This window comes from Stegodyphus dumicola, chromosome 8 (genome assembly GCF_044657685.1).
Source record: "Stegodyphus dumicola isolate Sdum_Otavi_A_Nest chromosome 8, ASM4465768v1".
Taxonomy (NCBI): domain Eukaryota; kingdom Metazoa; phylum Arthropoda; class Arachnida; order Araneae; family Eresidae; genus Stegodyphus; species Stegodyphus dumicola.
In genome coordinates this window covers 38,956,725-38,981,924 of record NC_140775.1, presented here as the reverse complement: position 1 = coordinate 38,981,924, position 25,200 = coordinate 38,956,725, and the positions used below count along the sequence as shown (strand labels likewise).

The 25,200-nt window shown below is 34.2% G+C and overlaps 1 protein-coding gene across 2 annotated transcripts; it reads right to left on the bottom strand.

Moving 5' to 3' along the window:
* Positions 1 to 1,782: 1,782 nt before the first annotated feature.
* On the bottom strand, positions 1,783 to 13,895 carry LOC118191380 (uncharacterized). 2 transcript variants are annotated; one of them, XM_035362182.2, is made up of 3 exons: positions 13,764 to 13,895; positions 4,889 to 5,073; positions 1,783 to 2,188 (listed from the first exon to the last, which is right to left on the bottom strand). In XM_035362182.2, exons 2-3 carry the CDS (start codon positions 5,035 to 5,037, stop codon positions 1,807 to 1,809), a joined length of 531 nt encoding a protein of 176 aa, XP_035218073.1. In that variant the 5' UTR covers positions 5,038 to 5,073; positions 13,764 to 13,895; the 3' UTR covers positions 1,783 to 1,806. The 2 variants fall into 2 exon arrangements, with proteins under 2 accessions (XP_035218073.1, XP_085679054.1); XM_085822928.1 differs by lacking the exon at positions 13,764 to 13,895 and adding an exon at positions 11,610 to 11,746.
* Positions 13,896 to 25,200: the final 11,305 nt, after the last annotated feature.

The window sequence follows — 25,200 nt, the reverse complement described above, 5'->3', positions numbered from 1 at the left end:
GGTAGGAGCTATGAGATGCGAACGACGAAGCTTCTATCTGTTAGGAGTTAAAGGTGTTCATCGTGTTTCCTAGTAAACGCAGGGTAAGTAATTTGTGAATGAGGCCGTCCGGCCGGATCCTATTTAAAGCTTTGTCTGTATCCAAGAAGAGTCCCGCTATCAACTTTCCTGTTGAAGGCATTCAGCAATATGTTCAGCCACTTGGTAGAGCTGATGTGTGGTGGAAAGGCAGCGGAGAAAACCAAACTAATGCTGAATTATCAGATTGTTTCTTCGATAAGAGAGTTTATTCTAGGTAGAACTGCAACCTCGACGATTTTACTTGCTTCAGATAGCAGGCTCATCGGACGATAAGTTGCAGTAGGCTTATTCGGTTTCAGGATCTGTATAATTACCATTGTGACGGGAAAAAAGCTCCTATTGCAAACAAAGCTAATGAGTTTAGGAAGGAAGAAAACTGTCTTCAAGGGGAACCTCTTAATCGCATTGCTTGTTCGCATCCATACGCGAACAACATTAATCCAGTATTCCTTCGAAAATCTGCGACTATATCAAAAAATCAAAAAGAAAAAGAAAAAAAGGAAAAAAAAAAAAAATTGGGATTGTATATATACTTCGGAAAATGTGCACTGTAGTACTTCTTTTAAATTTTCTTCTGTTTTATATCTTTTATATTATACCGTTTATATAGTATCTTTTCTTTTGTATTTAATTATATTGTATCTTTCATATTGTGTCTTTTATGTTGTATCTTTTACATTATATGTTTTCTACTGTATCCTTCATATTGTATCATTTATCTTTTACTATTGTATACATATATACGAGAATTTTCTCATTTTTGTGTATAGCTTTAAGCTGTCACCTTATGAAGTCATCTATAGGATTGCAGAACCGCAGCAATCTAATCGGTATTAAGCTCAGTGCTATCATTATGCTTCTTGTTTCGATGTATAAGCGCCACACAAATTTGTTCTCCTCTACGTTGTATACTATACTGGCTCAGTATATCACTGCAAAAGTGCTGTATACTATACTGGCTCAGTATCTCACTGCAAAAGACTAGGTCGCGATGACGCAGCAAACTTTGGCAGTCCCTGGGGACATGTTCTTGATAAGCAGAGTAAATTAGAATCTTCCGCGTGGCGTAACTAGCTGATAAGTATATTCTCATGTGGATCAGCCGATTCGTTAGCAGAGAAAATAATAGAAAAGCATAACACAATGTTAGAATATTATTTTTTACTTTATAGTACATTTAATTAAAATTGGGTAATTAAAAAAAACGCGTATTTTTTGTTGTGTGATAAATTGATTTTATTTACTACTGTTTTCCTTTTAATTTGGTTTTAATTTTTTATTTTGCTTTACGAATAAAGCCTTTATTTTCTTAAATAAAAAAACAGTTTCCTTTTTTCCTTGCAAAAACTGATTTTCTTAAAACCTCTTTGCCCTTTAACCTCTTGAACTATATTAAACTTTAGCTTTTTTTTTCTAAAACAACCTTTTTATTCCTTCATTCTTAATTTGAGATTTTTCTGAGCTTATCAAAGGTGTCATGAATACCATAAACAAGAAAACCTTTCTTTAAAATAAATAAAGTTTTTCTCCTGTTTAAGTTATAAGTTACTTCTTTTCATTTTCCTTCATCGGTTCTTAAATAAGAATAAAAAAAATAGATAGAATTAAAATATGTGCTATTTATATAAGCTCTTAACTACGCAGAGTTTGGTCACTAATCATTAATGTTATTAGAAATGTGAAAAGTCGATAATACAATACAGAATTATAATGTTTTATTTGAAATTAGCTTAGAAAAGGCATCTGTCCGTAACGCATAGCTTGAACAGATACTTTTCCTGGTGGTAAGGTTTCCTGCGTATCCAACTTTGGTGGTGAAGGTATAAGTCGCAACCAGTTTTCATTTGTTTTATTGTAGGGTCTTATGCTGCGGAACTGATAGAACCCAGGATCAACATTCCGTACTCCCATAATCTCTCGCTCTTTCAAAATATTTGAATAGTCCACGTCGAAGGAAGAGAGATCTGTATGGAGCCATCGAGGGATGTGATTCACTCCTGTGAATCTCAGTGGATCATGGATGTCTCTCCAGTATCTATGGACTCCGAAGTAGTGAGTTAAAATGTCCTTGTCTCTGTCTTGGTTTGTATCTTCATACTTCCTTCCACTACAAACAAAATGAACATTAGTATCACATGAATAAACCTAATTCAAGATGATAAAGATTAAATAGTAATGCATAACTTTGAAAAGTTTTATTATTAAATGCTAGTAAATTAGCTTCTTATATTTAAGAGTGTTATGAAAGCATAAATTCATGTTTCAGAGCAAGCCTTGAAATTTTGCTGTGATACTGAGATAAAAAATATGAGATAGGCAGTTTGTAACAATGATTTCCAGGCATCATTTGCTTGAAGAACTGAGATGAAGAGCTATTGGGAGTCTAGAGGGAAGACAAAGTCAAACAGAAGTGTCCAGATGGCTAAATGTGAGTGCTTCTGGGGTTCATAGGCTTTAGTAACAACTTCTAACCACATATTCGGTATCCAGGAGGTTCAACCAAGGACGGCCAACCGCTGCGACGAGCGCTAATGACCGATATTTGTTGTTATGCGCACAAAGGAATAGAACCTCAACTCCGAATCAACTCACATCTTCCTTTGCTGGAGCCATTGAGAAGTTGGTGTCAATGTCAAACGCGCGTAGAAGGCTTCACGAAGGAGGTTTGTACGCGAGGCGACCAGCCATTTGTATGCCGCTCACATTACGTCATAGAAGAAGCGAACGTCTGAAATGGGCACGTCATTTCCAGACCTCCATGTCTTTCCACATGGAACGGTGAATATTCAGGCCTATAGGGATGACATCCTTGATGCTTATGTTCGCATTTATGCCGGGAAATAGGCGATAATTTCCTGCTACAGGACGACAACGCTAGACCGTACAGGGCTCGCATCGTGGATGATTATTTTCAGCAGCAAACAATTCAATGGAGTGACCAGCTCGATCACCGGACTTAAATCTTATCGAACATGTTTCGAATGCTTTAGGAAGATGAATAGCTGCTTTCAATCTTCCTCTTGATCACCAATCTGACACATCCGATTTATTCGTTTTATACATATGCTAATTTCTATAACATTCACCGTTCCAAGTGGGAAAACATGGAGGTCTGTGCATCCACTCCATGTCTTTCCATGTGATTTTATTGATAAAAAATATCGGGAACGAGGAGTGAATCAAGAGCGATTAGCAAGGATGGAGCAAAGAACAAAAAGAATGAGCATTGGGATCGGAAATTGTTAGCGAGAATGGAGAGAAGAGGTAAAATAATCAAACAGGAAGTAGATGGAAGAATCATTTAAATACTAATTCCCTGAACTTAACTTTTCTTTTAACTGTAGTTTTGAGATTCGCTGAAAGCTCCGTTCCACACAGAAATAAGAATAAAATCATTTTCAAAAACGCTGGTAAATGATAAAAAATAAGTTCAAATTTAACATGAGAGGAAAAGATTCTTTTCTCCTTGAAAATGATTATCGAACTCTCTGGCACGATTCCAACAAGATCTTTCCATGAACTGTAAAAATGCAACCATTCCATACACTGGAGAGGCCACTTGATCATTAGCCGAGTAATGTGAATTGGTTCTTTGAATCATTTCCGGAGCGAATCATTCAACTCCAGTTGACAGTACGATTTTTGCGCAGCTTTGCAGTTCCATTGCACAAATTTCTAGAGTGCAGTTTTTTACTGAAAGGCTTTAAAATGCTTCTATTCTTTTTAGATACCACACTTGTAAGTCCTCATTTTCTACACGGGATTCAAATTCTTGCCCAGCTAAGTAGGTCCTCCGGTGATCAACAAACAAAATGGGCAGCAAAAATGTTTCTGGTATTAAGCAATCAAATCTTGCGTGAAATTACTGTTGCTATTTAAATAAGAACTAATGGTATATTTCCAGAGGTTTTAGTACATGTGAGATGAAGTATATTTGAAGTAAAGTTGTTTTAATAAAATTAAAATCCGTTAGCATCATACAGACATTCTTTCAGAGTCAGTCACATTTAATATACATTGATGAAACCCGAAGTCTAATCAATGTATATTAAATGCAACTTAAAATTTCAGATTAAGGAACATGGCATATGTTAGGAAAACAGAAACATATATATCCTCTGATACCCAGTATTGCTGGTCAAAAAATCGCATTTTACATTTTTTGCAGCCAAAATTATTTAAAAATTTCTTCTGTTGGCGATTTAGATTTTTTAGAGGCGTTTCACATTCATAGAAAATTTTTAGTTTTAGTTAACAATCCCAATCCAAATCAGTATTTACCCTCAGCTTTTAAGGAAATTATTTATTATTTATTTTCTTTTTTTATCAATAGATCGTTCTAGTAGCTTTACGTCCTTCCTCTTAGTGTTAACGCCTGAATACAGGCTTCTCTTTCATCATCTGCACTCCTGCAGTTGAAGAAGTTTCTACATTTACATCTTCGAAACTAAATTTATGAACATTACACTGATTTTGGTTGCTTTAGTACCTCCAATAATTTTAAATATTTTATCTGCCCAGCAGACGAGCGTTAAGTCATTGAATACTCGTAGTTTAACCTGGGTTTGAATTCCGGCGAATGGCCGATCTTAATTATAAATTAGATATACTAATTACAGATGCCCCACGATACCTCCAAGATCTAAAAACAATTTTTGCCGAGCACGGTAAGCAATCGCCGCCACAGTGCTTTGGATTCGAGTATCGAGGTCATTACATAACGTTTTTCGAAAGAATTTCCTTCTTCCATTATGAGAAAGTTGCCTGAGAAATATGTTAAAAATAATCACAATGTGTTTCTTCTTACCTTTCGGGATAGAAGTATTCCCACTGACAGCATACTCTCTGCTCTGTGGGATTTGGTGTGAAACTAGGAGCATAATCGCAGGGACAGACATATTGGTAACACACCTGAGCACAGTGATGGTCACATAGTCTCGGACTGCATCCGTTCATAATATTTTATTGACCTTTTTCAGGTTTGTCAACGGCCTTATGGAGAAGAAAACAAACTCTTAGTTTCTCAAGAAAATCTCATCAAAACCAAAATTTTAATAATCATAATTGATTTAGAACAACAAGAAAAAAAAAAAAAAAAAAAAAAAAAACAGATAGGTAAACCGAAAATAAGTTAGCACTTTGAAACTGATTATGTTTTATCCTTTAATTTTACTGATATTCTAGCAAAAAGAAAGAATTCTGGTAATATTTTTAGGTACTCACTTTATTATCCCGTAGACGTGAAACTGTGGTCAAGCAGCGCGATTTAGCGCCAGTTATGGATAATCATGACGAAACAACACGCTCGTAGCATCTTGTTTTCATCCATTGTAACCACGACTGATTTTTGATAATCTACACTTTGTTTTCGTGAACAAGAATATAATTTATTTGTTATTACTGTATTTTTTCTTGTATTTTTGAAAAAAAAAAAAAAAAAAGATTAAAATTTTGAACTTGCCTTCTACAAAACAGTAAACAATGGTATATGTTCAAAGTTACAGGATTTTATATTAAAAAAATGTATATTAATGAACACGATATAGTCAACAAAGCAGTAATATATTAGAACAATTAATTACCTGCTGTAGGTTTGTACCTAAGAAACTAAGTTTGAAAGAGAACTTTCGATAAAATCCGAAGGCCTAAGAAAGTAATGGAGATCATTGAAAGTTTACTAACGCAGAGAAAAACGCAGCAGATCGAATACTCATTGTCTGTTAACCCTCTGAGCGGCCAGGGTTTTCTCTAAGAAAGCACAAATTTCCAAAAACTAATATGAGAAAAAATAATTTTTTTGATTTAAATGTAAAAAAATTTTCCTGGTATTTCATACCTGGATTTGGTTTCTTTTGATATATTGCCTTAATTTCTTTGACGTATTTTAATATGCACGTATATATACGTTCTTACAGATAGCACACAAAATATTCTACTAGGCAGTATATATACGGCTTAGAGGGCAAGGCTTCACGCTTAGAGGGCAAGGCTTCACGCTTAGAGGGCAAGGCCGTGTCAGCTTCTTCAGATTCAGCAGGAACGATTGGCGCAATTTTGGCAGGATTTGCGTCAACTTTCATGGTTCGATGGTAGCCATCTTTCACAGTCGACGGGTAATATGTAAGTACCCGTTTCTACAAGTATTTTATCTTTAAAAGAGATGATTTGTAGCAAAGAAAGAGACTAGTTACTGATGAGCTTACACCATATATTAAATTAGATTATTTAACTTCCTCAAAATGCGTTAGGTAACATGGTTAAGAAAATGCGCCTTCATGTATGACTCTGAAGGAAACTAATTCGTGTTGATTTTAATATATAGCAATTTGAGAAAACATGAAACTCGAACGCTTGTCACATTAGGAGTCTATCTGTGAAGAAAAATTATCAGCAATCCACTGTTATTTGGTGGATTATTTTGCAAAATTAAGTAAATAGCAGTGTTATGAGGCAAATGCTATGATAGTGTAAACACAAATTTTAAGTATATCAGTAGCTCTTATCTAAAGGAAAGAATGCCTCCAAGGAGAGCTTACTAACTTGAAAGAAAGTAATATGTCCATTTTATAATGCAAAAGTACAGGAATGTATCCATTTAATTTACTCAGACGCAATAATTTAACCTAGTACATAGATATGCATTAACCATTAAACATAATAAACATATGGAGAGGGAAAGCAACAAGGAGAGGAGACACTGCAAAAAAAGGGCATCATGACTCAAAGAAAAAGGATCACCTCAAAAGCTGGATACTTACGTATTGTCCTGAAACCCGACCGTGAAATTGGTTAAAAGCCAACTATGAAAGTCGCAGAGATCCCGCCAAAAGTTGATCCAGATTTCCTTGGGAAATTCTGAAGGAACTGATTTTCTTTATTTAATAACAATCAGTAGGCTGGCTTCATTTTAGCGTTTCCTAAAATTGATTCTACTATTTCTGAAGATTTTACTGGATGCTTTAATTAGAATGGTATGAGTACAAACTTCCCGCAGGTAAACTGCTCCAATTTATTGCTGTTTTATCGGTCATAATCAGCTGCTCGATGCTAAATCCTTAACTTTGAACTAACCCACTGCTTGATATTGTGCAGAAGGTAGTTCCAAATTTTCATAACTGCTTTCGAAAATGCAAGAAAGGATGCAACGATAACAGGTAATTTATGTCCTTGTTCAACAAACAACGTGGCTTACCAACAACCAGTCGGAATTGAATCAAACAAAAGCACACTTGTTATGGGTGTGCTGTTATATAATGCTTATTTATAACTGGCGTTAAGTTGCTCTGTATGTTGACTGTTTCACAGCCCATGGGACAGTACGGAAGTATAAAATTTTGAATTGAAAGATTTAATATAGAATGTATGGTGCAATTACAGGGAGATCGAGCAGAAGGATTGGGGGGACACAGGCTAAATGCATGGGGGGGGGAGGTCCAAAAGCTTTTAAATGTTTAAGGTCTCTAAAAGTCTAATCTAACGCTAAGACGAATTACTAACCTTTCTTATACTGAGCCACTTAACGCTTAGTGAGAAAATAATGAATACAAAAAGGCCAATAAGATTAACTATGAGAAGTTTCGGTACCGTCTGACTATCGAATGACTGACTTTGACTTTCCCCTACCAAAAAGCCTGGAACTGATTGGCGACTTTTCGCTGGGAATGGACAGCATTTACGAATTCATTTGTGGATTTGTACAATAATATTTGTTTGAGTACCTGACGTCTGTTTCAATCATGCGTCTGCTTTTTACCTTTCTTTTCTCATAGAAGACACGCACGTTTCTCTAATGTAATAACATATATCGATAATTGCATTGGGGGATAATCCCTCTATCACTTTGCTGGCAAATCACTTTGCAAATCACCCTCTAGCACTTTGCAAAATTTTCAGAATGAATTTCCCTAATTTTAAGGTCGTTTAAAAAGTATAAACTTCAGAGAATGCCAATTTTTGCACTCTCTGTTGTTTGCAAAACAGCATATTTCTATAGAAAGGCAATACTTCCAGCAAATTATACAGTCCCTTTACGATTCGTTACGGCAAAAACAAACACACTCAATGCAAATGAAATACTAATCGTAAAAAATGACTAAAATACTAATCATAAAAATGAAATACTAATCATAAAAAAGGACACACTAATCAAATGAAAAATGAAATCAAATGAAAATGAAATACTAATCAAATGAAATACTAATCATAAAAATGACCATTGAATTTCAAACTGCAACGTGTATTCAAACTCTTACCTGGATTGCCATATAAATATTTTTTGGCGAAATTTCATGGGGATGCGGATAACTAGAAAATACCGAAGAGGTAGTTAATTAAACTTTCAGCTTATTTACAAAAAATATAGAAATTTCATCTCTATAGTCAAATATTTACTATTTAGGGTAGTTACGTATTAATATTACCATGTTAGTAGAAGTGCCCACCAGCGGCGGAGCGGTAAAGTCGCTGAACACTAGTTCGGTCCGAGGTTCGAATCCCGCGAACGGGCTGGCTGCATGGGCGTTTTCGTAGTTTTCCCCATGTGTAACGTGTATACGAGCCAGTTTCCCTTAGAAAGTTCTGCACTAAGGCATCCCTCCTCTTAGGCAGATAGCTCTCGAGGCTTTGCCATAATCACACACACACACACACACACATGTTAGTAGAAGTCGCCAGATTTTCAGACTGTGCCAAACTCTGGCAACCACGCGCATAACAATACGTCAAGCAACCCTGCTCACGAAATTCTTTCAGTCAAGCAACGTCGCCGTTTTTGTAAGTGTCCTTTTCAATGTATTTTAAGTTGCAAATATTTTTATAGACAACTGGGTTTTTTTTTTTTGGCCTAAAGTCAATTTTAAAATGTGTGCTTAAGGAATTTGTTAGCTGTGGAAAAAACCGGAGTAACATTTCTGCAGGAATATCAATATTTTGCTGCAAAATTGCTAAATAGAACCATGATGACATGCGTTTGGTAGATAGCTCGCAATGCTGAGGTTTTAGAATTCTCTGTTGTACACTCTGATGTGTACAGGGGAAGAACAACAGTGTAAAATATGTTTTCATTGTATCGTGTAATCATCATGTAAAAATTAAACAAATTGCTAAAGCATGTTTTATGAGAAACGTCGATAGTTCAGCAATCTTTCCAAAAAACGTCGTTGAACTAAAAATTTGCTAGGTAACTTTTGCCTTTTAAAATCGCTCCTTTGCATCATGGTGTTTGATTAAATACATTAGTTTCCTATTTCGTTAACACATATATGAAAAAAGAGCTTGTTTCTAATAGAAGTTTTAAAATTAATGTTGCATTCTATCTTTAAAAATAAATCTCTAAATTTAACTGCGAGTTCAAATATTCTAGAGAGCTTTAAAATCAAAATCTTTGCAGAAACTTTATGCGGTTATTTATGTCAAATTTTGAAGACAAAAAGGGAACTCTCATATTCCCTTTCCTCCTCATTTAATTATTCAATTATATAGTTTAAATTTTAAGTTCTAGTAAGTTCATTCCTTCTCTTCGATTCACCTGCAATCTAGAAACATAAAAATGTAGTTGGTTATTTAGAACGTTGCAGCAGACGTCAGATCCTATTAATTCAGCAATTAATAGTCAGTAGCTCCCCTGTGTGTATTTTCCACGACCTACAGCGTTTTAATTAATTCATAGTCTAGATGAGAGATGACACAGAATCTAGAGTTCGTTTAAATTATTAATTTTAACATTAAGTTTCCGTGGGAGCTTTTTCTGAGATAACCATTTTTTTTTCATTCAAGTTCTGAAAATCTGTCATCAGAATTAAAAAATGGTATCATAATCTATGCAAGTCCCCGAGGAAGCTTAATTTGGCTAATCTTTGGTATATGGTAACAGGTAGATTGGCGACATTTTGGTAAGGCGATAAAGGTTACTAGCTAGGACTTTAGCAGTGTACATGGATAAAGTCAAGAGTGTGCGCAATATCATTTTTGTGCAATTCTGAGATGTTTTTTTTAAGTGAAAATAGGTCGACGTGTACATGGATGCCGTGTATGTGCAATTCTTAAAAAGGCGGCAAGCAGTTTGCGATTCTGCACTTTCTCCCAATTTTGCACCTAATCTTCCTCATGATTAAGTACTTTTGCTCCATAAAAGTTCTAACATAAGCGTAATTCGGCTAGCAGATTGTTAAAAAAAAAAAAAAAATGCCTTTATTTCGTGAAAACAAAATGGCGTCCAAACAAAAAGTAGTAGGTTGCTGTAGCAGGGTCGGTCGCCAAATTTTCGCCAAAAAATCGCCAAGTTACCATAATCTAAAGATTAACCCTTAATTTTGGAAACAGTTTTAATTAATGTCCATAATTTTTTTGTTAAATATTTTAGCTGGCTTGTTATTGCTTTATTTCGATTAATGTCCCCGGTTATCTCACTTCCGTCCTTGACTTCTGTCCCCGGCTATTTTAATAACATTAACCGAATGCTAAACCTTACATGATGAGAAAAAATATTTTTCAAAATAGCAAGGGAATTTAAAATTTAATATAAATACAGCAAGAAATAGATAAATAAGTACTTTCACATAATTTCAATTATGCAAATGCAAAATTTTTTTATGAAATGTTCATAATATCATTGACGCAATAATTTATTTATGAACTGTTTAGAGCATTTTTGAAATTACTTGACTGATACTATCTATAGCCCTAATCTTAACACTCAGAGAGCATTCCTCATACACCGGGAAAAAAAAACACACATATAAAATTTAAAGTTAGTCAAAAGAGTAACTGTAGTTTGGCGTAGAAGTTTTCAAGGAAACTTTTCATTTTTTTCAGGAGCAAGGGGGAGGGGGGAAGTCTGTGCAATTTTTTTTTTTTTTTTTGGCTCCTGAAAAAGAGAAATCTATGTCTGATCATCCTTTAACTCCAGTGAGTTAACCAAAATCTAAGCCAAAGCAAAGCTGCTTTTTTGCTTAATTTTAAATAGTTGAATAAAATCGAAAACAAACTATTTAGACACATAATAACTTTAATAACTTACTTGGCGACATCTTTCTGACACTCAGCCATTTTTTTAAACCTCTTTTGACCATATTTAGCGACTTTATCTCTTATCTGGTGATTTTATATAAGTAAAAGAAGTTCGATAATACATTGATAATATTAATAGAATTGTTAATCACGATAAGCGATGCATTTTCCACGTTTTCGTATACAAAAGGACAAGACTGCCGCAATTCGATAACAATATTCAAATGATAAACAGCGATCCCATTACGCGACATCTAATGTAGAAAAGTTAGACGTGTGCAAACACTCGTCGACAGTAGAAGATGCTATAGGTTTTAAGTGGATCGTTTGTCTTGTAAGCAGAGACAAGAAATGAAAACTAGTAGGTTATCGAGCTAAAATTAAAAGATACATTATTACGCATTAAATAACAGTAACACTTGTAAACTTCCTATGAAGGAAAATAGTACATTGTGTGCAACAAGATTGTATAAAATAAACGAAATTTAATCCAGCATGCAGGAATGAGTAATAATACTTACTAGCGGTGAATATGGAAATTTGAAAAAAAAGTATTGGCATATGAAAGTTAAGCTTGTCTAAAGATGTAGGCTGGAAAATTTTATTAAAGGAACTGCAATTAGGTAATAAATAATTTTGTGTTTAAAATGGAGGGAAAAAATAGTTATGCAAGGATTAAATAAATGTTTAACTTTCTGCATTTGCTCCTTTTTACACGTGACATTCTTTGCGCCAGAAAATTATGCAATGTATTTTCTTTTGCGTATATAAATTGCAAATTTAATATCTTCGTTGGTAATATTACATTTTAAAATCGTAAAATATGCTTACTTTTCGAGCTGGTAAATGTTAAAAGTCACTTGAGTGTTTATATATTGTGGCAGAGAAAACGTGCAAAAACCATATATGTGAAATGTCTCAGAAAATTGGACATTTCAGGAATTATATTTTCTTATACAACTTATGATGAAAGAAGTAATTATGAATGAATACTTTGGTTAATTGGCAACATTCGTTTTATGGGCTGGCAAAAATGTTTTCAAATTTTTAGAATATGCACGCGATCAACACTGTTTGATTCTGACATAGCGTGAAGTAAAATAAGCAAACGTCAGTTTTGATTTTTAGTGTATTAACTTTTAATTAAATTAGCAACTTTTAATAAATTAGCAACGTTTTAGTTTAATTCGATTCAACTGCGGTATTTTACCCTCATCATCATTTCTGCTGAAAGGACTTTTAATATTACTTAGTGTACTCATGATTTTTCATTTTGTATTTCCGCCTCTGTTCGATGATGCACTTTATGTATAGTGCATCTTAGTTTTGAAAGTAAATGTTAATCTGGTACCATTATTAATATACTGGTCAAAACGTTTGAAGTTGTATGTCAGCAATACTTGATACCTACCTAAAATAAGCAGAGTAACGAAATATCTTCATTTACTATTATACATCACTGATTTTAGAACTGGATCAATAAAACGGCGTATATTATATAAAAAATATATTTATTCCCAATATGTATGTTCAGGAAAACAGTCTTACCTGATTAAATATTTCGTAAACTTAGAAACATAACAACAATTACATTTTTCTGACGTTGCCAAATTCTAAACTATGGGAACTTAAAATTTTATCAAGACAGCCGCACTTTTATTTACGTCATAATTAAAACATGGATTCGCAACAACTGAAGCGCAATTACGCTCATTCCATTCAAGCCGTTCCAATCTTAAATGTTTGTGATTACCTAATGAATAGTGATATAGGGCATTTTAGAAAGATTGAGCAAATGATATCTCTCGAAGGACTGACCGGAGATCACTTGTTTTATTTTTAAAATAAATCAGAATAGGGGAACTACTCTGATATGCGCCCTCAAGCCGCCAAATTTCTCGCCAAATATTTTTGGCGAGAAACTCCACGCTGCCATATTGCTATCTAAATTTATTGTCTACATTTCGAACTTTAAGCCTAAAATGTCTCCAAAAACACGGTTTTCGCGAATGCAAAAACCACATTCTGAACACACAATTTAAGCTAAAAATCCGAAACAAAAACAAAAAATTTAGATAGCAAAACCGTGAAGTTTCTAACCAAAATTATTTGACAAGAGTCCATGTACACAGCGATATGTTTTAACTTAAAAAAACATCTACGAATGGCACCATCTAGGTAACGAACAAATTTACGAACTACGCACACCTCGCTTTAATAAATTAACATAACAACAATAAATTTCAAAGAATACCATGTACACAGCATTCTGTTTCAATTTTAAAAAACATCTACGAATTGCGCAATTTAGACGGTACGCACTAATCAACAGAATAACTAAAATAAATTTCAAAAATTCAAAAAAAAAAAAAAAAAAAAAAAAAAACAATAACGACAGATATTCATACTAAAAAAACAATGAACATAACATTCTACGAAATAAGAACAAGAATAAAATAAAATGCACTTAAACACTGCAAATGCTTTTTCGAACAGCAGAAATACCAATTTCATACCACCTTTAACATGCCGCCACGTAATCACTATCGTATTTATATGACAGCCAGACACACTATCCAGAAAATTCATACTATGGTTCACAAATAAATAAAATAACAAATAATCACAAATCCCTACTTCTATCATGCACAGCCACTAAAAATAATCTCCCATACCTTCTTTCCACAACTCCAAATACCCATTGCCCTTCAACAGGATGGCCACGACGATATTTCCTTATGCCGAACTTCAATTCAACAACTTTCACCATTAAATCTTTCCCCCCTACCTTCTCAGACACAAAGCATGGCGGGAACCAACGAACTCAGCGAAAGATTTTTCGGTTGATCTTTACAATATGGTAACTGGTAGTTTGGCGACATTTTGGAGGCGATAAAGGTTACTACCTGGGACTTCGGTAATAATGTGAGCAGTACTCAGTTCCGATTACGCATTATTTTGTGTGAGGGAAATGAGAGATCATGGGATATGTCATGTGATATTAATGGACGAATTACGGTTCTTTAATCGGAAAAGGGGGGGGGGAAATCGGGAAAAAATCTGGAAATTTTGTATTTGGCTTTATTCTGTGTTGTGTGAAACAGTGTTGGTTAATTTTTGGATCCCATGGCCGTAACTAAAGTGAATTCGAAATGGGTATTTAGTGGTATTGAAAAGGGTAGTAATAAATGTTTGTTTAAGGTTGTGCGAGATAGAAATAAAGATGTTTTATTAAGTTATTTATTTTACCTGGTACCTTTCTGTGAAATATAAGTATGATTTTAAAGATGCTGAAACAGAAAGAAGAAAAGTTTATCGGACACGTAATCAAGATTCTGAAGAAGATTAGGTAAGTTAGTATTTTTAATTATTTGAGGATATTATTTTTATGCATTGTTCTAAATGTAAGGTGGAAAGGAATTTGGTATTATTGGGAAAATTGTTATTAGCAATGATTTAGTTTAAAGTAATTAGGATTATACGGTAATTTTTATTAATTTAATGTATGTGCTCATTTATATTTTAAGTAGTGTTTTTGAATTTAATTATATTTTAATGAAATGATAGTTATTTTGTGAATTTTATGTTTGTAGGAATTTGGTATACGTTTTAGTTGAAGTAAACGTGCATGGAAATAATTTAAATATCTGACACTAAGTATTTGTAATGGTTGCGGTATGAATTCGTTGGTGACGTTTATATAATATAATAGATGATTTAGAGGTAAAAGTTTTTGGATATTTTATTTATTTTATATGTGGAAATGTTCATATTTGGAAAGGGTAAATACTTTTTCGCGATCAGGTAATTTCATATATGTTCTTTTTACCGGGTTTAAAGACTGAGAAAATTGTCATGTATTTTCGTGAAATTTTTCTAATTTATGAGAAAAAAGCAGTGTACATGGATATAGTGAAGAGTGTGCGCAATGCCATTTTTGTGCAATTCTGGGATGTTTTTTTAAGTAAAAATAAGTCGACGTGTACATGGTTTAGTGATATTTTAATTAAATGATAGTTATTTTGTGAATTTTATGTTTGTAGGAATTTGGTATACGTTTTAGTTGAAGTAAACGTGCATGGAAATAATTTAAATATCTGACACTAAGTATTTGTAATGGTTGCGGTATGAATTCGTTGGTGACGTTTATAATATAATAGATGATTTAGAGGTAAAAGTTTTTGGATATTTTATTTATTTTATATGTGGAAATGTTCATATTTGGAAAGGGTAAATACTTTTTCGCGATCAGGTAATTTCATATATGTTCTCTTTACCGGGTTTAAAGATTGAGAAAATTGTCATGTATTTTCGTGAAATTTTTCTAATTCATGAGAAAAAAGCAGTGTACATGGATATAGTGAAGAGTGTGCGCAATGCCATTTTTGTGCAATTCTGGGATGTTTTTTTAAGTAAAAATAAGTCGGCGTGTACATGGTTTATGTGTTATTTTGAAAAACCAGTTATTTTGAAAAACGCGTAAGGAGTATGGTATTGTGCACTTTTTCCCAATTTTGCATAGAATATTTGTCATGATTAAGCAGTTTTGTTTGATAAAATTTCTAGCATAAGTGTAATTCGGCTAGTAGATTGTTGGAAGAAGTGTTCAGTAGATAAAGAGAAAAGAAACATGTGTTTACTTCGTGAAGACAAAATGGCGGCGGGGAAAAAAAAATAGAGGGTTGCTGTAGGAGAGTTGGTTGCCAAATTTTCGCCAAAAAATCGCCAAGTTACCATAATGTAAAGATCAACCGATTTTTCAACGTCAACAGGGTTGCCATACAACACGCAATCGCGCCAAAAACCAGCGCAGAACACAAATCGCCACATTTGGTGAAATTAAGGCGTATATCAGAGTTGTACTAGAATAAGTCCGCAAAAACATCTGTCAAATAATGCATTTTAGTAAAAATGGGTACTTTAAGTATGTCGGTCGCCAAGCTTGGTAAGCATAACAATCAGATTTATAACTTGCAAACAATTTCATTTTTTTAGACTGTTTTGATTGCTATGTTGTCTTCGTGATACCATAGATTCAATAATTCTTTTTTCCTCTAAAATGTTTAACATTTTAACTTATAATCAATTAGAAAATAAAGCAGAATATTTTTGTGATATTTATAATGTGTTACAACTTTATTTTCATGATCACTTTCGACCGCGTAACATCATTAAATATTTATCTTTAATTATTTTCTTCTAAGTGTTGGCAACTTTTGACTTTCTATTAGTTTGAAATTCATTATACGTTCATTCTTTTGTACTCTTCATTATTAATTTTTCCTCTAAAATGTTAGCCATATTCAACTTGGTTTAAAAAAAGCAGTGATTTTCGTACCAGAGCACAAAATTTTGTATACTGAGGAAAAGTATAAAAAATGGCCATCGAAAATAAAATTATTTATAGCGAGGCTGCACCCGAATGTCGAAACAAAAGACAAAGGGAAGCGGCTCGCCAACACTTGGATTCATATTTAGAAGAATTTATGTGGCGTCAGTATCTAAGATGAGACAATATATTTGATTCTTTTACAGCAGCAATTGCCGAATTATGACTTCGCAAATGTTAATCAATGTTATTTCTCCTAGGGTAAATGAATTTGTTAATAAATAAATTAAGTTCCTATTTCAGCAACGGTAGCCAGTCTTTATTGCGGAATTCTAAAGGTCACATCATCCATAGTCGGCGATAAATCGCGCTACTTGGTCGGTCGGCGGGATAGTAAAAAAAGGATTCTCGATACGAAAGAATTTATCACGCAGAAGGAAAATTTCACATAACCAAAATTACCCGGGTTATGGTTTGTTAATTTCCTTAGGCCCATACACAAATATTGCTAAAGAGAGATATGCGTGTTCTTTTTTTTCATGAAATATTTTGGAAATATTAATATGTGAATAAATGTTGTTAAGATTCTTACTTGTAGAAATGCTGTAGTTCAACATTTTTTTCACAAAATTTAGTTTATCTGCGAGCCTGAAATCGTTATTTCTTTTTCTCATTTCGTGGAGTAAAAATGGTTTTTTACGGGATAAAATTTCAGGAAAATTTTAAAATTATTTTTAAAGGTAATTTTGCATGTTATAATATGGCATATAGTATTATATATATTCTCCTTATAAGAGCCTGAATAGAACGTTTTTAGCATGCATACTCCGAGGTAAGATGCAATATGATTACATTGGAAAAAGAAATTCTTTTGATGAGAACCACAATATCGTTTATTTGTTTCATTAAAAGACTCCCAGTTATATTTGCAGAGAGCGTAAATTATGTGCTAATAATAAAATTAACGATGTTATCATATGTAGGGGGATGATGGCCAGTTCAGAACATTTCTATAACTATTACTGATAAATGAATTGACATTAAATTTTATGCTTGTACTCTTCAAAGGATTTGGAGGATAGGCCAAAAAGTGAGAAAACTTCAAGAATGTTAATGGATGGGAATTTTACGGTAAAAGAGTTAAAGAAACTTATTAATAAATGAAAAACGCAATACTACCTTGATATACGTCACTAATCGCTAATCCAATTATTGGACGTATTTTCCATAGTTGTGCGTTCCAACTAACTTTAAAGACAATTACCATAAACATAAGGTGTCACGACTGATCTGTGTCGTGGACTATCACCACCAAAGTAACTAACCATCAAACTAACAGACACGGATTTGAAACACTTGAAGTTTATTGTACCTCACCACTTGTGAGGGATTAAATTAAAATATACAAACATAAAATTACCATCTAATGTAAACCCGGTTTCAATACAAAGCTTCCTTTTAAGAAGTTACTTATGTATTAATACAACCACCCTATAGACGGCGCCAAATTTTGAGAACGTGTCAAATTCGGGCAACCGTGTACATAACCATTCTTCCGGTAACCATACTCATAACAGTCTTTCAGTCAAGCAACGCCACCACTTTCGCATGCGTTCTTTTTGTTGTATTCCAAATTCCGACGATTTTTACAGACAAATCGTGATATTTTTTTGTCATAGTTTTAAAATATGAGTCTATAGAATTTGCCAGGAACGGATAAAATTTCTGCAAGAATGCAGAATTTTGCTGAAAATTTTCTAAAGAGAACAAAGAGAAAATGCATTCCCTCGATAGCTGCTGTTTCCGGCCGAGTCTCCGAAATTCTTTGATGTTCTTTTAGCGAAAATAGATTGTTGCGTACTTTGGGAGAAGAATAGCGCAAAAAATTGCAGAAAGATTTGAAGAAGAATGTAAATGCTTTATTTTTAATACATTACGTAATCCGTATTTCATAACTGAGATTTTAATTTTAAATTTCTAAAGTATGCTTTCTTTTCATATGTTGATAAACATTTACCGATTTAACGATAAATGTTGATAATTTGGCAATCTTTCTAAAATATGTGCAAAATCCACGAACGTGAATCCGATAAGTAACCTTTACCTTTTCATGTGTAAAAAATCGCCAGATTGCGCCAAGGTGGTTGCATCAATACTTAAGTACCGGATATAAATTCAAAAATTTAAATCTAACCTAATAAAGACTGCAAGAATACGCAGACCCACGACATAATTTCGACCACATACTTATCAAGCAGGATCTAACTTCGGCCGAAAGTTATCCAGCTATAACAGTCTTTTCTGCTATCGGCAGGGCAGCTGAAGCAAGCCAAAACACCTCTTCTAGTTTTACAAAACTTCTATTCATAAAAGTCTACACTTTTTATTAAAACTGCTTCCTACTCAAAATCTACAAAATTTCTGGATATAGCGAACCTCATGGCGAAAAGAGAAATAAAGGAAAGTATTAAATTAACGCGTTAGTAAAATTTAAACATAAACGCCACAGTATATCAAAGGAACCTTTTCAACAGGAAATAAAGGGAAACTAAAAATTAATCCGTTCTTATTTTTGTGATTATTAAAATACAAATGCAGTGAATGAAATATATACTGTATACTAATAAAGCACTGAAAATGATACTGCACACAAATATTTTTCTGCTAATCGGATTAAAAGCAATTTTCAGCTTGTTGTAGCATCTCTGATCAACCCCTTCTTAACGTTAGCCGATTTAACAGTGTCTCTGTTTTTCACAGTCGTAGACACCACGGTGCTCGGATACGGTATGAGATAGCAAAGTCTCTTATATGTACGACATCTTCATATTTTTCAGCAGTCTTTCTCACTCTCTCTTTTTATAACCTCCATGGTGATCCTAAAATTTTCTTCGTTGCTTGACTCCTCTCGTTAACTTTCACAAAATTTATTGTTAATGAATTTAGAAAAACATTACGCGAAAAACACAAAAAACAGTTGAAAATTCAGAGTATTGGGCGGGTTGTATGCTGAATGATAATAAAAGGCGTACTGATGTAAATGGACAATCTTATTATTGTCTGGAATGAGGTAAATAAGTGTAGAGCCAGCAATCGTGACTCATCGAACCCGAGGTGTGTTCCAAACAAATATAGTATAACAAACAAAACGTTTTGCGTTCAAAGACTACGTATACCGAGCTAGATGTATTTCAAAGTGCGGACGTATATGGAAATACCACACTGCACTAGAAAAAGAGATTTGAAATATCTGCGGCACCACTTATAAGTATTTTGAGAGAAAAAGTGAACGAAATATCGCTTAAAGTGATGCTGTTAAAATGTGATTTGCATAAGCCCGGAGACTGCGTAATTCACATAATTAATTGCGAATTATGTACATATAGAGTGATTTAAAATTGCTCAGGATGTTCTCCATCTTAAATTGGCCCAAATCGATGAACAAGATACGTTATGCTTCGGACCATGGGGACACATATATTTCGCCAATTTTGTCAAAGTTTCAACTTCGCCATCATACCCACGAGACGCCTAGTAACTGAAAGCAAATAACCACCAGAGACGCTTCGCGCCCTGCAATAACACACGCTGCTTCAATTTCGTGAAACTTTCAGTTTTGCCATAATAATCACAAGATGTCTATCAATTGAAAGCAAATGATACTTTGAGATGCTTCACGCTACGTGGTAACAAAGGTTCCTTTATTTCCGCCGAAATTGCCACTTTGTTCTGATAACCAGTATTTTTCGAAGGGTCCTTAAATCAGAAATTACAAAGAGTGAGATACGAAGAACTCAGTACCATGGCGTAATAGGATCTAATATCAACATAATAGGATCTAACTTAAAGTAGATCTAACATAGGATCTAACGCGGCAATAGGATATAACATTAATGACATTAATTTATGAAATGTGCCTGCAAAAACAGATGAAAGCTTTCAAAATGGAACTTTCTTGTCTGATTTCATTTATGATGTTTATAGGTATAATAAATATACAAAATATTGTTTGGGCTCTATTTCATATATTTAAGAAGTTTTACTGTAAAGCGCCTTGCAGAGGATATTTTTTCGGGCTATCTCCTTTGCCGAATCCGTTTTCGCATCTTTTGAATAGTATAGGCATAAATTTTGAGGTTAATCCTCCTATCAGTTACAAATAGAAAGCACTCTGAACATACCAATTTCAATTAACTCAAAATATTTTGAATTCCTAGTCGCCCGGAGCCCACCAGCGGCTGAGCGGTAAAGTCGCTGAACACTGGTAATTCGGTCCGAGGTTCGAAACCCGCGAAAGGGCTGGCTGCATGGGTGTTTTCGTGGTTTTTCCATGTGTTACGGCCCACCAGCGGCCGAGCGGTAAAGACGCTGAACACTGGTAGTTCGGTCTGAGGTTCGAATCCCGCGAATGGGCTGGCTGCATGGGCGTTTTCGTGGTTTTCCCCATGTGTAACGTGTATACGAGCCAGTTTCCCTTAGAAAGTCCTCCACGAAAGGCATCCCTCCCTTTAGGCAGATAGCCCTCGTGTGCTTTGCCATAATTAAATACACCACACCACATCCATGTGTTACGTGTATACGAGCCAGTCTCCCTTAGAAAGTCCTCCACGAAGGCATTCTTCCCCTTAGGCAGATAGCCCTCGAGGCTTTGCCGTAATTAAATAACCTAACCTGTAACCTAGTCACCGGACGGTTTAGTGGTTAGGGGAGCAGACTGTGATACCAAAGAGCCCGAGTTGGAATCCCGGAGAAAGGCATGGTTGTGTCTGTCCCTTCATGCGAGGCAAAGGGGGCCCACCTATTAAGTGCCTCCATAATAAAGTGACCTAGCCTTAGTAGTGCCCAAGCCGAAGTCGGTTGAAAACCCATCATCGGGGGTGGGGAGGGTAAAATTTTTTTTAATTCCTTAAAACGCCTATATCAAATCCTCTAAAAATGTATAAAACGTTTTTGTTTAAAAATATAGCATAATTCTAAGATTAAATTTATGAGTGTTTTTCTGATTTTAATTTTCTAAAATTGAGTTAATTGGGCCATACGCTTAATTGGATGAAAACGATATATCTCCCAAACAACCACTACCACCTCTTACTGCTATATATGCCTGTATATGCCTATAATATATTAAGCCTTATAAATTAAAGGAAATAAGTTACGATCTAGAGGACACAGATGAAGCAATCCCTTCAACATACTTCAATTTATAACTGAGAAGCTGATATGTGAATGAAATATGTCTTTCTCATTTCCACACTATATTATCATCTCTCTCGGAAAGTCAACTGCGCTTGTGGTAAACATCAAGTGGAGGAAAGTCAATAGATATCTGACCACAGACCTCGTATATTAACTTGGAGAGAGGTTCAATATCCCTCTGTAGTTCGTAAAGCAAGATTATTGGTGATGAAGAAGGGCAAAGGAATAATATTCTGTCATAAGATTGAATCGATTTATTGTCATACAGTGTGAGTAGTGATAGCTGCATAGCAAGGCTTTAGTTAGATATTGTCTATGTGCATGAAAGGCAGCTTTTCCATACGGCGAACCACTAAATTATAATGCTGTACTATAATCAATTTAAAGTTCTAGCTTTATCAAACGTACCTAGCTCACTAAATTACTAAATATGAGGTAGAATGAGCATTGGCCATTCGCAGCCTGCACAGAAATAACCAAGAAATACAGAGGGTGTTTACACATTTATAGAACGGTTTCGATAGAATTAAAAAAAGCAACTATTTTGAAATAAAAATTTCTGGTGGCAATTTATTTTTTCAAATGAGAAATATCGCCTGCTACGTTTAAATTTACTCTTCTCTGAAAAATTCCCTAAACCAAGATTTACGATATAGAAAAGCTATATTCACCAGCTTTTGCCGAGGCATGTGACTCAGCGCATAACAATTTGTAGAACACTGCATGAAAACTATTTATCAGGAAATAAATTGAAATATACTGTGACCTTTTATGAAGCATGATTTTACCTAAATGACTACAACAAAAAAGGATTATTTATTATAGAAAACGAAGAGAAGACAATATAAAAACAGTTTAAGTAACAGGCTTATAATTGTCGCGGGCTTCCCTTAGAATGAAAAATTAAAAATAAGAAGAGCGAAAAAAATGTTAAAACCAGCTCAACCCAGTATCAAGAAGTTTTACATCCGATATTTACAGAAGGAATTCCATTTCTTTATACCAATGAATTTCGAAGAGTGAAATTTCACCAAGACAAATCAGCGACTTAGGTATTGTGTATATGTTATCGTGAAAGACCGAAATTGGATAATGTCGACTTTCACCGGAGAATATCAACATTCACCAAATACGTCGGTGAAAGATCGAATATTGTACTACATTCTTGTATATTCGGACCCTCACCGGTGTATGCCGACAATCACAGATATGCTCTGGTGAAAGTCGAAAAGAGAGGTCATAAAGTGCCATAATAGTTTAAGTTGTTGCAATAAATAAGATTTGAATCACATAATTTAGTAAGTTTTTTATTACTGTTATTTTATTTTCTCATTTAGAACGTACTGTATAATTAAGTAAGTTTTTAACTTCTATTATTTTCCTTTCTCATTTTGAATGTATTGTGTGTTTTAGGTTCTCATGTTCTTAAGTTCTCATGTTCTTAAGTTCTTATTTCAAATTTCAAGTACGTTTATTCGCGACTAAATTACGGAGAAGAAAATATAGTATTGTTATATGTTTAACGTTCACCATTAGTACATGGTGAATGTCGACATTGACCGGTTTAAGTCAGAAATAAGAGTATTTGGAAAATATTTCGGACATACACCAAAAGACTATGTGAATGTTGACATTCACCGGTGAAAGTCGACATTCTCCAGATTTCGGTTTTCACCGTAACATATACATTTACAGCGTATCCCTGTAAAGTCTAATGACATTTTACCTATGGACTAGCTATTGAAAAGAGTTCATTCTAAGTACAAACCCACCGCAATTGATTGACACTGGAAAGTAGTGGAAGAGGAATGGAAATCAGTACCCTCGGAAATTTCATGAAAATCAGCAGATGCAGACTTAGAGTTTAGAGTATATAAGATCAATCATTTACAAAAATACTCTTTACACTTTTTAAACATTAATAAAAGGACTCCGAAGTTGTTCTGAACATGTGTAAACATCCTCTGAGTTGAGGGCACTGATAAATGTGATCACGTTTGTTCATGACTATCTCGATAAGATTAAGGAAAATATTTTTCGAAATATGCTGGGAATTTAATTAATTTAATATAAATATAACTAGAATCATATAACTATTTATTTTCACATGAGCAGGAAAAATTCACGAAGAGTGGATTATATTTGGAATTCTTGACCAAATTCTTCATTTTTGAACTATTCATAATATTCGAGAATATTTGAACAATGGTGTACTTCTAATCTTACTGCTCAGGGAGTACTGAACGGTAATGTCGCTAGTTTGGTCTAGGGTGTTTTCGTGATTTTCTCCCATGTGCAATGCACATACGAGCCAATTTCCCTTACAAAGTCCTCCACAAAGGCATCCCTTCCCTTTGGCAGATAGCCCTCGTGTGCTTTGCCGTAATCAATCAAAATATGGGGCATCTCTTCCTCTCAGCATTTGTAGGAAATTCACTGATTTCGTCATTATCATGTTCAGAAAGTTTATCATATTATGTGCTTGAATTTGTTTTAATAAGCAAAAGCACATATATTTTTCTGTTACTGAAACTTCAGCTTGAGGTTTTTAATCAATTTTCATTCAAGCGTTAAATTCCTCATAATCCATGTTATAGTTGGAGACATTTTTATTATTCATCTTCATTTATTTTGTCATTAATTAAAAGGCTGAAGGCTTAGAACAGTTTTTTATTGTCTTTCCTGAGACGTGGTTCCAAGAATTTAATGCTGTCTTAAATCAAACTCAAGATGCTTGGCAACTTAATTCCTCACTTAGAGACATGTTTGTCATTTGGAGATCTTTTGCTCTATTTCGACATTTTTAGCGACATTACTTTAGTTTAAAAAAGTTTATTCTTTAAAGTTTTGATAACATTAATCGACTTGTTGATCACAATAAAAGATGCATTGTTATCATATACAAGTACGCGAGGTTTCGGCAATTCGATAACAACACCCGAATGATACTATTAATAGCGATGACAAAGCGGCGGGTATTGCTTTACCAAAGCAATGAAATAAAAATTATAATATAGTTGTTGTTATATTATAATTTTTATCTTGTTAATTTGCGGTTTTGCAGCTGAGGATGGTGGTTCGGTAAAATCATCGAAACTAGTCCTGCAAAAATTTTGAAAATATAACGCTGATTTATGTTGTTTGACTTCTGAAATAGTTGTTGTTATTCGCAAGCCATAGAATCGTAGACAACTACAGGTGCTAGAAGCTAGGCTAGCACTTTTATTGTACCACAGGGATTGAGGTGTTGCTGACCCTAGCTAACTTTTGAATTTCCGCTCCAATTTTGAGGATCCCGTGTATTTGAGATTCTCCCACACCTTCTTTCTTTGCCACAAACTTCTCGAGAAGACTTTCGATTTGCCGTGTATTTTGAGTGCCCTCCCCACCCCAATGCAGCACAGACATTATACACCTACAAATATCCAACCTTCTTCGGTATATCAACGCGGACCCATCAGTACGGCAGTCGGTGTCACTAAATATTATACCACCTGGGTTGCATGTAGAAGATTACAATTAATATCTGGTTGTAACTGAAGTTTTCCTCCAGAAAACGTTCTTAATAAAGTTAGGAAAAAAATGCA